General features: G+C 41.0%; 1 protein-coding gene across 1 annotated transcript in view; it reads right to left on the bottom strand.

Annotated features, from left to right (window-relative positions):
* The window catches only part of HYDIN (HYDIN axonemal central pair apparatus protein), a 421,862-nt gene that overhangs the window by 371,178 nt on the left and 35,727 nt on the right, over positions 1–14,957 (bottom strand). The window contains exon 4 of the mRNA XM_069087496.1: positions 14,402–14,601. Coding sequence (XP_068943597.1) covers positions 14,402–14,601 — 200 coding nt within the window. The remainder of the gene's footprint in view (positions 1–14,401; positions 14,602–14,957) is intronic.

Here is a 14,957-nt window from a genome sequence, read left to right as displayed (position 1 = left end):
TACATGTAATTGGGAACAATAAAATATTAAATAATGGAAAAATTTATCTCCAAACCCCGCCCCAAAATAAAAGCTTATGCAGCTAGACAAATTAAAATGGAAAGGGATTTTAACATTGTAAATTGTATTCATAAATGATCGGATAAATCAAAGACAAGTTTTTTTTTTCTTTTATCAAATGTAAACTCCTCTCTCCTCTTAAAACTTCAATGAATCCATCCCTTCCAAAACTTGAAACTATGTTTTCCCTTGAACAACACTTCTGATTAACCAGTTTATTGCTCTTTTGCCTTAGAGTTTTAGCTTTTAATGTTTCTTTTCTTTTTGGAGGGCAACTGGGGTTAAGTGACTTGCCCAAGGTCACACGGCTAGTAAGTGTTAAGTGTCTGAGGCCGAATTTGAACTCAGGTCCTTCTGACTACAGGGCCAGTGCTCTATTCACTGTGCTATGTAGCCACCCCTTAACGTTTCTTTTCAATCCTCTTTATTTCCCATGTAGCCCAATTTTATCAGTAATTGCTATTCTGGTGCCAGAAATGGAGAAGAAATACCACAGCATTTATAGACAGAAGATACCACCCCTCCCCTACTACTGTTACCAGATTCCTCTAAGTCATTTGCTGCTACCTCATTAAGACCATGTCTCAGTTCTCACCACTATTCATTCACCCATATTTAAAGAGCATGTAGATAATCTAGTCCAATCCTCCTCTGAAGAAGAAATGGAGGTCCAGGGTGGCTTCTTGATTTGAAGAAGAGCATGGAACTAATAAATGGCAAAGCCAGGGATCCCATGTAGGTCTTCTGCCTCCATATACAAAACCATTCATTTACTCTATGCCACACTGACTAAAGGCAACTGCTACCTTACCAATGTTCTATCTTCTTTTTATTGTTTTCTTATTTTAAAAAAGCTTTACTGATACTGTTTGTTTTTACATCACAGTCCTTTCTTAATATGTCTTCGCTTCCCCAGCCATCCCCAAAACAAAGGAAAACAGCTAACAAAAACTAACCAGTAAAATGACTGTGTCAGTAAGTTTAGATCCCATTCTATATCATTATTTCCCAACTCACTACTCCTGAGAGAGAATATAAATATATTTCTTCATCTATTCTCAAGGACCAAGATTGGCCTTTGAAATTCATCTGAGTTTGGCTGCTATTTAAAATCATTTTCATTTACATTAGAGTAGACATTTGACATATTGTTTTAATAAATGTTTATTGGCTGTCTGGTGGTTCTGCTGAAACTCTTTTATATAAAAATTCATGTTATGCTTGCTTCAGTCCTTCAGTAGTAGTGTGATTTCATGGATAGAGCTATCTCCTCTCATGGCACAGATTACAGATGACCCCTTTATCCTGTATAATTTTTACCCATGAAGGATCCCTCCAGGAATCCTCTGCCAAGGATCCATCCAGCACACTAGAAACCTGCCTCTAGGTCTTCTACCACTTTGTAGATTCTGGTGCAGCTCTCCAGAGCTGGAGCTGTCCATCCACTATCCCTCACTCTGGCTATAGGACAACTTCATTTCCTATTGCTGGACTCTTGATTAGGATGCTTCTGACACACAGATCATTGTAAAATACTGCGATCTGTTTATGGTCTACATGCATCTTTCTTCTGCCTTTCATGTCACTTGGGAAAGAAGATCAAATACATGTCATCATTGTAATATTGGTGTTAAAAGTGGTGAGCAGTTGTGTATGAGAGAGCAGCTTGGGATTAGTGAGGATTCTACAATTTCTCAAATCCCCTCCAGCCCACTCTTTTCTCCTGTGGAATTCTGTGCCTGTGATCCATGTGTCCAGTGCCTGTCTAAGACATAGTAGGGAAGCACTAATTTCATGGACTTTCCATCCAACAGCCTATCACAGTTGGGATCATCAGCATTCTTCATTCATTTGGCTTTTCCTGAGTGGATTTTGAGAATGGCCTCTTTTAAGCTTCCACGTATCATTTTCAAATGAGAGCATCTGGAAGATTTGAGACCTACAGAGAATCCTTTTCCATGTGGATTTGGCACAGGACATTTGGTAAAGAGCAACAGTATACACAGGGAGTGTCTATCTCCCTGCTGCATACGCCTCACTTAATTTTGATGATCAAGGAATTAGTGAAAAAATTACCTCTGTGATTATCTCTTGATCACAGAATCTTATATCAACATATATGCGAGAGGTACCTTTTTTAGAGTAGTAGCTTTAAGATTGTATTTTGTTCTGCCTAGTTGGATGATTTCTTTTTTGTCACCAGAAAACAATGAACAAAGTGAAATGCTTTTTTTCTCTATATGTGTTTTAGCTGCTTGTTGACTATGAAGATGTGTTCCACTGTAAGAAGTTGTCTGTGAAAGCCTGTCTCTTTTCTTCCTCTACTCTCATTAATTATCCTCCTAATAATTCATCATTCCCTTATCTCTGCTTCATGATTCTGCAGCACTCCAGCAATCTTTTGGGGGAAGTCTTGGATTGGGTAGAAGAGTTTATAGCATCTATAATATATAGTTTTATATATACATATATACTTTATATATATACAGAATATATAGTTTTATATATATATATTTATCTTTGGGTTTGTCATTGTTCCTTCTGATGCACTTTCAGAGCACCTTGGTGTGTTTATGGGAGAACTAGTGTCCTCTAGACTCTAACATGCCACCATCTTCCCATAATCCTAAGTTCCCTTGGAGAGACAAATAAAGGAGTTGAAATTGTGTATGCAAATAGGTAAAAAGACACATCATGTCATGAGACACCTGGTCAACCTTCCCTGCTGGGTTCATGACTGGCATTAACAAAATGATCACCAAAGAAGATAACCCCTTCTTATACATCAATACCTGGTACAAAGAAAGAAGAAGAAGAGACAGTCTATTAATAGCTTGACAAGATTCTCCAAACTAAGTCAAGATGTATATAGATGATATTCAGTGATCTTAATGTGAAGGAAGACACAGGTGAAGACTGTAAAAGATATGATGGGAAGGAAGGAAGGAAAGAAGGAAGGAAAGAAGGAAGGAAGGAAGGAAGGAAGGAAGGAAGGAAGGAAGGAAGGAAGGAAGGAAGGAAGGAAGGAAGGAAGGAAGGAGGGAGGGGAGAGGAGGGAAGAAGGAAGAAAATTTTCCAATGTTTCTACAGTGATTTATTCTCCTCAAAGATGATAGTGAAATCATCACCACAAAATTACTGTGCTGTTTGGGGAAATAGAGACAGCCATTAAGAAGATGAAATTGGTTAAGAGTGACTGAACCAGACAGACACAAAATAAATCTGTGTTGGAAATGACACAGTTTTTATCTCAAAGAGTCAGGTAGTAAGTAGATGATAACAGACTTATTCTTCATGGCCCCAGAGGGGAGAACTAAAAGTAACAGGTGAAATTTGCCAGGAGATAAAATAAGATTCAATGTTAGGATGAACTTCCTAACAAATGGCACTGCCAAAAATTGAGCGAGTTTTCCTTGGAAGGAATTCTAATCCTGACCCTAAATCCTCACTGAAAATCTTCCAACAAAAGCTAAATGACCACTTACGGAAAGTGCAGTTCAACAAGCCTTTGGTTAGCACCTGCAGTGCATCAGTCACTGTTTAGGTCATAAGGATATGAAGGAAAAAAATGAAAGTTCTGAACCACATAAAGGTCCAAAAATCTTCCAAAAAGTCTTGACTGACTGGAAAGATTGACTAAGTTAAAAGAGACAAAATGCAAAAGCAACAAAAGTATTAATTATGTCTTGGAGTCACAAATCAATTTCTCAATAGAGAATGGGGAAGGTAGAGATAGATAATAGTTCTTTCCTACCTCTAGCTTCCCCACCCATTGAGAGAGAAAGAAAAACAAAACCCATTAAAAATAGGTATTGTCAAGGAAAACAAATCCCTGCATTAGCAATGCCTATATAGAGAAAACAAAAAAAGGAATATATGCAAATTATATGTATATATATAAATCTTATTTAATATTTTTCACAATTCATGTATAAACAATTTTAACATTCTTTTTTTTTTCAAATTTTGAGTTCCAAATTCGTTCCCTCTTTCCCCTCCCCCCTCGTTGAGAAGGCAAGCAATTTGACATAAGTTATAAATGTGTAGTCATGCAAAACACACTTCTATGTAAGTCATTCTGTGAAAGACAAAAAAAACACAGAAAAAACAAGAAAAATAAAGAAAGTAAAGAAAAAAATATTTTATCTGCATTCAGACTCTATCAGTTCTTTCTCTGGGGACTGACAGTGCCTTTCATCACAAGTCCTACAAAATTGTCTTGGATCATTGTATTGTTGAGAATAGCTAAGTTTTTCATAGTAGATCATCATGATTAGGCAAAAGGTCTTGAGATCATACTGTATAACAATCAGCTGAAGGAAATAGAGATGTTTCTAATGGAAAACAGAAGACTTAAGAAGTGACATGAGAGATGTTTTTAAGTATTTGAAGGTCTATTGCTTGGAAAAGAGAGTAAAATTTTATCATTTGGCCCCAAAAAGCAGAACTAGGAACAATATGTGGACATTGCCGGGGCAAATATAGGTTGGGTAAAACTTAACCATTAGAACTATCCAAGGGGCTGCTAGGTGGCGCAGTGAGTAAAGCGCCAGCCTCGGAGTCAGGAGGAACCAAGTTCGGCCTCAGACACTTAATACCCACACACACAAAAAAAAAAAACTAGACGTGTAAACTTGGGCAAGCTACTTAATCCCAATTGCCCTCCAAAAGGCAAAAAAAAAAAAAGAACTATCCAAAAATTAGGAGGTAACAGAGTTCTTTAAGGAAGAACTTTAAGCAGAAGCTTTGGAAGGTTTTAAGCAAAGCCTTGAAGACCATTTGTTGAAGACCCTGCTGATCATTCAGGCAGAAACTGAACTAGATGGCCTCAGGCTTCCTTCCAATTCTGAGATTCTGTGATATTTGTCCCCGAGCTATATCAGTTCTTAAATTATTTAGTGCCAAATTCCATTAATTCTGAATGATGGCTAAAATGAATAAGTGAAAATGCCAACTTTATTTCAAGATTTCATTGTTTGTCAAGTGTGAGTAGAAGAGAATCCAAAACTGGTTTGTTTTTAAACAGAAATATATGCTATCCAGTTCAGAATACTTTTCTCCAATTACTTTCTATATTTTTCGTCTTCCTCTATCTTAATCAATACTATCTAATAAGACTGAAAAGCAATAAGCCTCAGAGTTATTTCTAATTATATTGAATATCCCTTTGATCTGCTGAAGTTTGACAGGCACAGTACTTTGAGAAGGATTCTGAACCCTCCACGCCTCTCAAACCTGATCTCATCTCTTACTGACCTTGGCAAATATCTGGGTCCAAAAAGGCCAGAGCATGCCTTATCAGCATTCTTGCTCTAAGAAGAAAAAAAAATGTCCGAACACACGTAGTGTCACCACTAAAAATATCCTAAACTCCTTTGGGTCAGAAATTCGGCAAAACAAAAGGCACAATAGAATTGAGTGCAGAGTGATTCAAATGCTAACAGTTTCTCCTCCTCCCTTTAAATTTTATTCCTCCCATTTTCCTCTAAGATCTGTTTTCTTGTTATTATTTAAAAATTCACGTTTAATAATTGGCAATGTCAAGATTCATAGTTATCTCAAATGCTGTTCCCTAAAGAGAATTTTAGACAGTGATTGTGGCAGGCTCCAAGGTCACATAGCTGTGCATTTTTTAAGATGTTGAAATGGGTAAGGACTGCCACTCCCTCTTAACATCTCAATGATGCCAAAGAACCGGGTACATTCTCTAAAGCTTCAAAGCCATGACTTTAGTGATTGAAATCAGACCCATACTGAGTCAGATGAGAGTATAATCCAAATGGATCCCAGTTCTACCTTGTTCCCAATTGTCCTGAGGGTCAGCCGGTTAGCACACAATGACATGAAGTTATTTGGAGTACTTAGAGGCTGTCTGTTAACACAATAATTAGGGGAAGCTTCAGAGGATGGATGGTCAGGTAAGTCTTCATTGTGAGTAATTTCACCAGTCTACCAAATGCATGAGGGTAGCATTTAGCTCCTATGGAGAAAAGGCCAACCGTCATCTGCCAACCAATTATCACACATGCGGTAGGCAAGCCAGCCTAGATGAAGCAGCTAGCATCCTATGGAAAAGACAGGAGGTAGCATGTGCCAAGGAAATCACTTCACCATGACCATCATCTCCCCTAAGATCCTGACCCCAAACCAAAGAGATTTCGCAATAGCATTGCTTCCAGCCAAGTGCCTTCAGCCACCATCCTGAGAAGCATCTGTGGAGATGCAGCCTGGCAGTAGTGACCACTACTCAAGACCCAGAGAGGAGAATTCTCCCCACTGAAGTCCATGGCTCTGTCGAGTGCTTCCAGTTCAGAAAAGGAATCATTTTATTAGTGGAAATGACATGAATGCTTTGAAAATGACCATCTGTTTTGCTGCTGGATCCTAAGGTCAATGGAACCTTTCCATCTGACTTGCAGCTGAAATCTTTCATCTTTGCTCTCCCCCATTAGAACGTGACCTCTTTGAGTGCAAAGGCTATCTGACTTTTCCATTTGGATTGAGTGTGCTGTGCACATATTAAATCCTTAATAAATGCTTGATTCAGTCAATCATTCATTCTGGACTTTGAAAGTTGAAAACATGGTTAAACACAGGCAAAATGTTCCACCACAAGGGCAGCCTTATCAGGTAACTGAGGAAAACACAGTTCTGAGGCATTGGTGGTATTTTTGACCAAGGAAATGCAGTTCCTCTAAATCTGGAATCAGATCCAGGCCCTCTACTAAATCTGTTGGTCAGTCCCATTAATACTCTGGATTGCTTAAAAAATTCCTTTATGGCTTGCACATCTTTAGATGCTCTCTGGGAAATTGTCTTTAGATTATATTTTTTTTAAAAGAGGCATTCCTATTGGTTAACTATGTGGGCTGGTTTAGATTCTGTTAGGATAGATAGACAAAGAACACTGGCTCCATAGTCAGAGGACCTGGGTTCAAATTTTCCTTCTAATGCTTGATACTTATTCCACCTTTAACAAGTTGCTCCATGGATCTTAGCTTGCTTTTTTCCTGCTTGCATAATAATTGCATGATAATAAAACTATTCTTTGTACCAGCTTCTCAAGAATCTCTTTCCTATAAATTCCTGAACCCAGATCTTTGCTTTAACCCAAGCATAAGACTAAATAAAAAAGAATCCTGGGCGGCTAGGTGGCTCAGTGAGTAAAGCTCCGGCCCCAGAGATCAGGAGGACCCAAGTTCGGTTCCAGCCTCAGACACTTAACACCCACACAAAAAACTAGCGGTGTAACCTTGGTCAAGTTACTTAACCCTGAATTGCCCTCCAAAAGGCAAATGAATGAATGAACAAGAATCCAAAGAGCATACCAGTAACCTGCCTTAGGAAACTCTGCTAAAAAAATAGAAATCAAGTAACGAAGACAATCATGAACCAAATTATTTAAATAATAAAAATATGCTTCTTGACAATTCCTCAGAGATATAAATTTTCTGTGGAATGTTTTTAGCCAAGTCCCAGAAATCTTGCTATGTTGTCTTAACATTTCCATGTTTCTTCACACGGCTAGTGTTTTGATGATTTGCTATTTGACTACCTCATTATTTAAGATGTCATTATTAAGTCTTCAATCAAATTGTACAGACCTAACCATAAAATTTGCTTTGTTTACTACTTTATAAGTATCAGAGTTTATAAGTCATGTATTCAGTATTTCTCTTTTTTTATGGACCCACTGCAAACTTGTTATTCTAATCTCAGCTTGGACCCTCACTAAAGCAAGGCAATTCTAGTTAATTCTTTATTGAAACCTTCTCTTCCCTCCTCAAGATTCCCACAGCATGTCCTCCTCTTACTCTACCAAGAAAATCGAGGTCATTAGCCATGAGCTCCCTCTTCTGACCCTCTCCTGAAATCACAGTCCCTTGGCATCATCCACCACTCTTCTCCTTCAGTCTAGTCTCATTCTTGCCAACTCTTCTCTATGAATTCGTGATCCTACCCCCTCTCATCTCCAGCAGACTGGCCCTTCTATCATCACTACTCTCACTTATCTTCAACCTCTCCCTACCTACTTGTTCCTTCCCTGCTACCTATAAACACACTCAAGTCTTCATCACCCTTAAAAAAAACCTGCTGTTGCCCTATATCTCTTCTCCCTTTCTCAGCCAAAATCTATATGTTTGCTTCCACGTTCTCTCCTCCCACTTTCTTCTAAACCCTCTTCAAACTGACTTCCGGTCTCATAGCTCCAAGGATCTCTTAACTGACAGATCTTAATGGCTTTTCCCAAACCTCACCCTTCTTGACCTCCCTATGGTGTATGACACTGCTAACCTCTCTCCTTGTCCTGGAACTTGATCCCTTTCTGGGTTTTCATGACTCTGCTCTCTCTTGGTTCTCCTCCTCTCTGATAGCTCCTTCTCAGCCTCCTCTGCTGGCTCTCCACCCATGTCATTTCCTCAAACTATCCAGTGATCCCAAGGCTCCATCGGGGCCTTCTCCATCGCTTGAACTTCCATCCTGAGGCCAGGCTGTCAGAACTGGCGACTGCCTCTCCTAGCCCACTGTTTCACTTCATTCTCTATTCTCCAGACATCTCCTGCACCACATTGCTGTCTGGAATGTGCCCTTTGCTCCCCATCACTCTCTTTCCAGTTGTGAAATGATTATCCTATCAGCTCTCCCATTTGTTCTAGATGGGGTATGTCAATATATTCCCCTAAGTATACTCACTATCCCTACAACTTTAAGTATAAAAGTACCCCCTCCCTGGTCATCTCTCACCCACATGTGGGGTCTCCCCCAATATAACCAATCAACCAATCGAATATTTATTAAACACTTAGCACATTCCAAGCACTCTGCTAGAACATTGGAGAGTACAGAGAATGAAACAATCCCCACTCCCAATGAACTGACCACCTCATGTAAGCTCCTTCCTGGCATGGGCTGTGTGCTTCTGTATCCCCAGCGCTTAGCGGAGGGGTACGCCATAGGATGTGCATCATAAGCTCTTCTTTCATCCTCCCTCAGCATTCTCTTACTCCATGGCCCCAGTAGCACCCATGGGTTTATTTACCTTCTCTATGCAGATGACTCTTAGTTTGATATATCTGATCTCCCTTCTGAACTACAGTCCTTTATTGATAACTGCTTTGGACACTACTTACATTGTATTGGACATCCTTTATTGTACTGGACATTTCAAATTGGATATCCCACGGGCATCTCAAACTCACATGTCTAAAACAGAGATCATTCTCTCCCAAGCCTTCCCCTCTTCCAGATTCCCCTTTCCCTACTGAGAGTCCCACTGTTCTCCACACTCCCAGGGTTAGTGTCCCTGTCACTTACTTACATAAATGATCAGCTGCCAGGTCTTGGCATTGCTCTCTCCTCAACACAGCTCATGCCTTCATTCACTCCATTCAAATAACTATCCACTCACTTATGCCCCCATCACTTCCCATCAGAACAATTGCAATAGGCTTCTAATTGATCTACCCCACCCTCCCTACTCCAATCGTTTCTTCCACAAAATCACCAAAATGACTTTCCTAGAGCATAAGTCTGATGACACACACACACACAATATAAACTGCAGTAACTCCCATTCCCCTGTAAGATCAAATACAGACAACACCATTTGGCATGTAAAGCTGTACCTGACCTGCCCTCTCTCTGCTGTTCCCTCTGAAATCACATCTTGTACATCCATAGTTATGTTAGCAGGTCATCTCCTCCACTGGACTCTGAGCTTCTTAAAGGCAGGGACAGTGGCTTAGTCTTTCTTTGTCTAACTCAATTACCCTTGGGCTCCAGTCTAGGGGGCAAATTTGTAAAAGGTGGCCTGCCTGGGTAGGCATTATGTCCTTGGAAGGATAGTTATGAATGGCTCATGTTCACTCCCCAGTTAGAGTAAAACTGTCTAGCAATGGACCTTGCACCTAAGAACGGTCCTTCTCTTATTTGGCTCCCACCATGCCCTTCTCCCACAAACAAAGGGTCACTGAATAATATAAAGACAGGGTGTACCACAAATGTTTATGAGAAATAACATTAAATCTTTTAAGTAATATTAATATTAGTAATATTATCACAATATTATTACTACATAATAATGTATCAATGATATATTAATAATATTAAATAATAAAATCTTTTAAATAATATTAAATCTTATAAGTAATATTAATATTTGGTGATATTAGCACAATATTATTAACATATAATAATGTGCCAATGATATATTGATAATATTAAATCTTTTGAATAATATTAAATCTTTAAATTCAAAGAATTCTTAGAACTACAACTAAGAAGAAGGCAGGGGCAGAAAAGGGATCAGGTTCCTCGTGAATGAACTTTGCCACTTCAAGAATAGCCAGTGCCTGAGATAAAAAAAAAAAAACCCAACAAGCAGCCATAGGCTCTTTCTTTGTCCATTCAGAAGTCATCGCTCATGATCTGTAGATGAGGCAGACACACACACAGGCTGCAGCCATAGGATGATGGCCACCTTTCCTTGCTCCTCTAGAGTTCTAAGCTCTTCCACCCCAGAGGTGAAAAACCTTTGTCCTCCCACCTGAGGCCTCATCTTGAGTTAGTTTCCATTCTTCCTAAACTGGCAAAAACTATAAATCCCAACCCCTTGCCAGAGGGGTTATATTCATATCCCTAGAGCTTAGTACAGAATCTAGCACATAGTAAACCCTTAAAATAATGGCTGTTGACTGGTGTCTAAACTAAAGGTTTATGAGAGAGAGAGAGAGAGAGAGAGAGAGAGAGAGAGAGAGAGAGAGAGAATAATCTTAGACTGACCTTCTTGGTAACCTAACTATTAAATCTATGAAACAATGTTTCGGATGTATCTATGCATGGAACTTTACTCAGTTTTACTTCTGGTTTCCTGAAGATTTGGCTTATTAATTATTCCAGCTTAGGCATATTGCCCATACTTCTTTTCCAAACTCATTGTGAACTTGTTTCTCATGGAGAAATATTCCAGATGAAGGCAAATCTTTAGAAGTCTGTGGTTTGTGGTTCACCACATTTATTTTAAGTAATGGAAGAGGATACGTCTTCCCTAACTCATGGTGAACCAATCATTTCTGTCATCATTCTTTCCTAGCTCACCAGGAATAACCAAAAGCATCTTGGTGTTGGTGTCTGAAGACCTAGGTCTGATACTATAACCCAGCTGACCCTGGGGGGTGGGGGAAATGGGGAGCTGATGTTCCTTTGGGAAGTTATGTAGCCAGAACAACAGCTCTGGGTTTTCCTGGTCTGGGTTCAATCCTGGAGTGCCTCCCACAAATCATTATCCTTCAGCTTATGACTCCACCCAAGGGTTCTTTGAGAACCTCGGAACTTGGTTGTATCTAAGACTCTAAAAAAGCTCCCTTGGTACTCAAGGTAACAATCTAAACTGAATACAGGACAGCCTTTATTTCACCCCTAAAGAAGAATACAAAACAAGTGTGAAGCATTCACAAGGGTCCATAAGACATCTCTCCTTTCCTCTCTGGTGAGACCCACCAGAATGAATACCAAGTCCTCCAGATTCACAGCATTACCTTGTAGTTGAGATTCTCCTAGAAAAGAAAAGGTGCTTGAGGCCAACAGAGAGATTACTCAGTTTTCAATAAGCCCCATGCTCCCCTAGGAAACTACATAGTTCTCCAGACTTATGATGAAGGTACAGGACTCCATCCACAGAGAGTTTTGCACTTGGGGCAGCTGAGTCAATTCCTCAAGTTCCTCCAAACATAGAATGCTACTCGAGGGTTTTTGGAGGCATTCTGCTACTGTTAGATCTCAATATTCCCCTCCTGTTTCACCTGAATGGTCTGAATAACTCCTGGGCTCATAGCTCTCAAGAGGCTGTCTAGTCAACCCACCTCACTCTGATAATGATGGAATAAACACCCATGGAGTCCAAACAACACGCCCTCAGTGACAGTGGGGGAAGACCAAATAGGCAAGGTCCAGAAGTCCAGATCCAAAAAGCTGATGTTATCAAACACAAGCCTTCTCCTTTCTCCAGGAAGAGAACTTGGCATTGACGAGGAACTTCGTGTCGCCCAGAATTCTCTTCATCCTGGTACACAACAGTCACCTGATAAAAGCTTGCTGACAGACTGACACCTTCACAGTTAAATATGAAGTTGAAAAGGCTGAAGAGGGAGTGCAGCACTGCTCCACATTTAGCTTGAGGACCACTTTGTCCCTCTCCCCAGGGGGCAGCAGGTTCATGTCCACATCACTTGGAACGTGACCAACAGACACTGATTCCTAGAGGGAAGAAGAAAGGCTCCTCCACGAGCTCTGAGAGAACAAATCTGAGGCTAACGGAGCTTCCTGAAGCACAGAATGGCTTCCAAGACTGGAAGGAGCATGGCCAGAAAACAAGGCCAAGAGCCTCCTGTGTCTCAGCCTCCCACCTCCAACCAAATGATGAATCGTGATGGTCTGAAACCTAGAGTCCGTGTGGCGGCTACCACAGGGAGTAGTGGCTTCTCTGTTTATAAGAGGCATAGGCAGCCATGGCAGAGCATCCCTTTGTCTTCCCCCTGCCCCCAAGAAAGCAACCTTGGATTGCTAGATAGAGAGGAAAGAGGATGGCAGCCCCAGTTCTTCACGTCCACACCAGTGGTCACCCTGCCTGCAACACCTTCCCCTGGCCTTTCTAGCTCTCCCAACCCTCCCCACCCTCCAGGCCCACCTTCACCATTAAGGGCTTTTTGTCCTGAAGCTAAACTCCTGCACCAGGCTCCATCTCCCTGCTACTCCAGCACTCACAGGGCCTTCGGCTGCAAGATAACACAACTACAAGGCAGACTCCCTAAGGAGAAGGCCCATGTCACCAATGTGCTAGCTCCCCCACTGTATCTAACATAGAGCCTGCCTCTCATGGCACATTTTTAGCAAATATAAGGCTGATCGGTTTTATTTTTAACAATTAAAACGCTTAAGACCATGTTATATAATGATGGGTCAAGATCAGTATTGGATTTTGAATCTGAAGACCTGGGAAGAAGGCAACAACAACAGCAACATGATGATGATGATGTTGATGGTGATGATGGTGATGGTGGTGATGATGGCAACTAGGGCTTCTAAGGTTTGCAAAGTGCTTTACAAATATATTATCTCATAGAATCCTCACAATACTCCTGGAAAGTAGGTGCTGTTACTATCCCCACTTCAAAGATGAGGAGATTGAGACCAAGGTTAAGTGACTTGCTCAGAGTCACAGGGCTAGGAATTGTCTAAGGCAGGAATGGAACCTAGGTCTTTCTGGATCAGGTCTTCTGTGCCAGATTAGCCACCATTTGGGGAACGAAGTATCCACACAGAGGCAGGGTAGAGAAAATCCCACTTCTGCTGCTCCCTAGATGACTGGGCAGCCACTGCTGTCTGCCTCAGTTTCCTCCTCTGAAAAATGAAGGATTTGCACTGGAAGCCAATGAGTTAACACATGTGAATCACTTTGTAAACTTTAAAATGCTACATCAAGTCTAGCTCTTGGGTAATCTCAAAGGGCCCATCTGCCTTCAAACATTAAGCTCTTACTTTTTAAGAACATAAGTCAAGCCCACCAGTGAGGCAGAGACAGTACAATTAAATGGACAAAGAATGCACGGAAGGCACGGGTCTTTGAACTGTCATCCTAGTTTTCTGAATAGCATGCGGAGTGACCTTAGTTCCCTCTGAAGGGAGAAAGAGAGACAGACAGACAGAGAAAAAGAGACAGAAAGATAGAGGGACAGAGAGAGAGAGGAAAGAGAGACAGAGAGAGACAAAGATACAAAGAGAGAGAGAGAGAGAGAGAGAAGGAAAGAGACAGAGTGAGAGAGAGAGAAGGAAAGAGACAGAGTGAGAGACCGAGAGAGAGAAAGAGAGAGAGGAAAGAGAGAAAGAGAAAGACAAAGAGAGAGAGAAGGAAAGAGACAGACAGTGAGACAGAAAGAAAAAGAGAGACAGAGAGAGAAAGAGAGAGACAAAGATACACAGAGAGACAGAGAGAAAAGAGAGACAGAGAGACAAAGATGCAGAGAGACAGAGACAAGAGAGACAGAGAAAAGAAAGAGACAGAGATAGAGAAAGAAGGAAAAAAAGAGACAGAAAGAGACAGAGACAGAGAGGGACAGAGGAGAGACATAGACAGAAACAGAGAGAGAGAAAGAGAAAGAGAGACAGAGAGAAAGGAGAGAGAGATTATTCATTCTGCCCTACTTGATGAGGCTGGGAGAAATGGCTAATTAAAATTTGTAAGGAAGCAATTCAATATGTATTGCTCGGCTTGCAGACTAGGGCTGCTGACTGCATCTCGGCATGGAACTGTAATCAATCACAGCCAGGGCCAAGGAATGCCTACCTCCTAATCTTGATGTGGAACACGGCCTCCCTGTTGCCAATATTCCGTACCAGCAGAATCTTCTGGGTGCTGTGTTTGACAGGACAAATGCCAAAGTTCAGCTCATCAGGAAAATCCAGAATGGCCCGAGCACCTCGAGCCTTAATGGGCACGATGAACTTTTCTCTTTCGGTAACACAGGTCAACACGTGGGAATAATCCTGCAAGGAAAAAGAGGACTCATCAAGCCCCGAGTCACGGCAGGAGGGGGAAAACCTGGTCTTTAATTATGCATTTCATAGAACAACTTAGCAGAATCTGCTTTATCTAACCAATTCTAACATGGCACCTGCTCGATGCAGGGTAGTATCTGAACTGCAGGTTTTGTTAAGGAGAATAGCCACTCAAATCAAAGAGATGACCTTTTGTTCCCGTGCATTTCCCATTCAACATGACTGAGATGGCGCTAGACAGATTCATCAGCTTGGTGGTGCCATAGTGCATACAGCACCGGGCCTGACATCAGGAAGACTCCTTTTCCTGAGTTCAGATCCAGCTTCTCAGACACTTACTAGCT

Source organism: Petaurus breviceps, unplaced genomic scaffold (genome assembly GCF_028583685.1).
Source record: "Petaurus breviceps papuanus isolate PSGF00001 unplaced genomic scaffold, PetGlider_PUasm1.0 182, whole genome shotgun sequence".
Lineage (NCBI taxonomy): Eukaryota > Metazoa > Chordata > Mammalia > Diprotodontia > Petauridae > Petaurus > Petaurus breviceps.
Note: the sequence above shows the minus strand (reverse complement) of the source record. Positions and strands in the feature narration are given on the sequence as shown.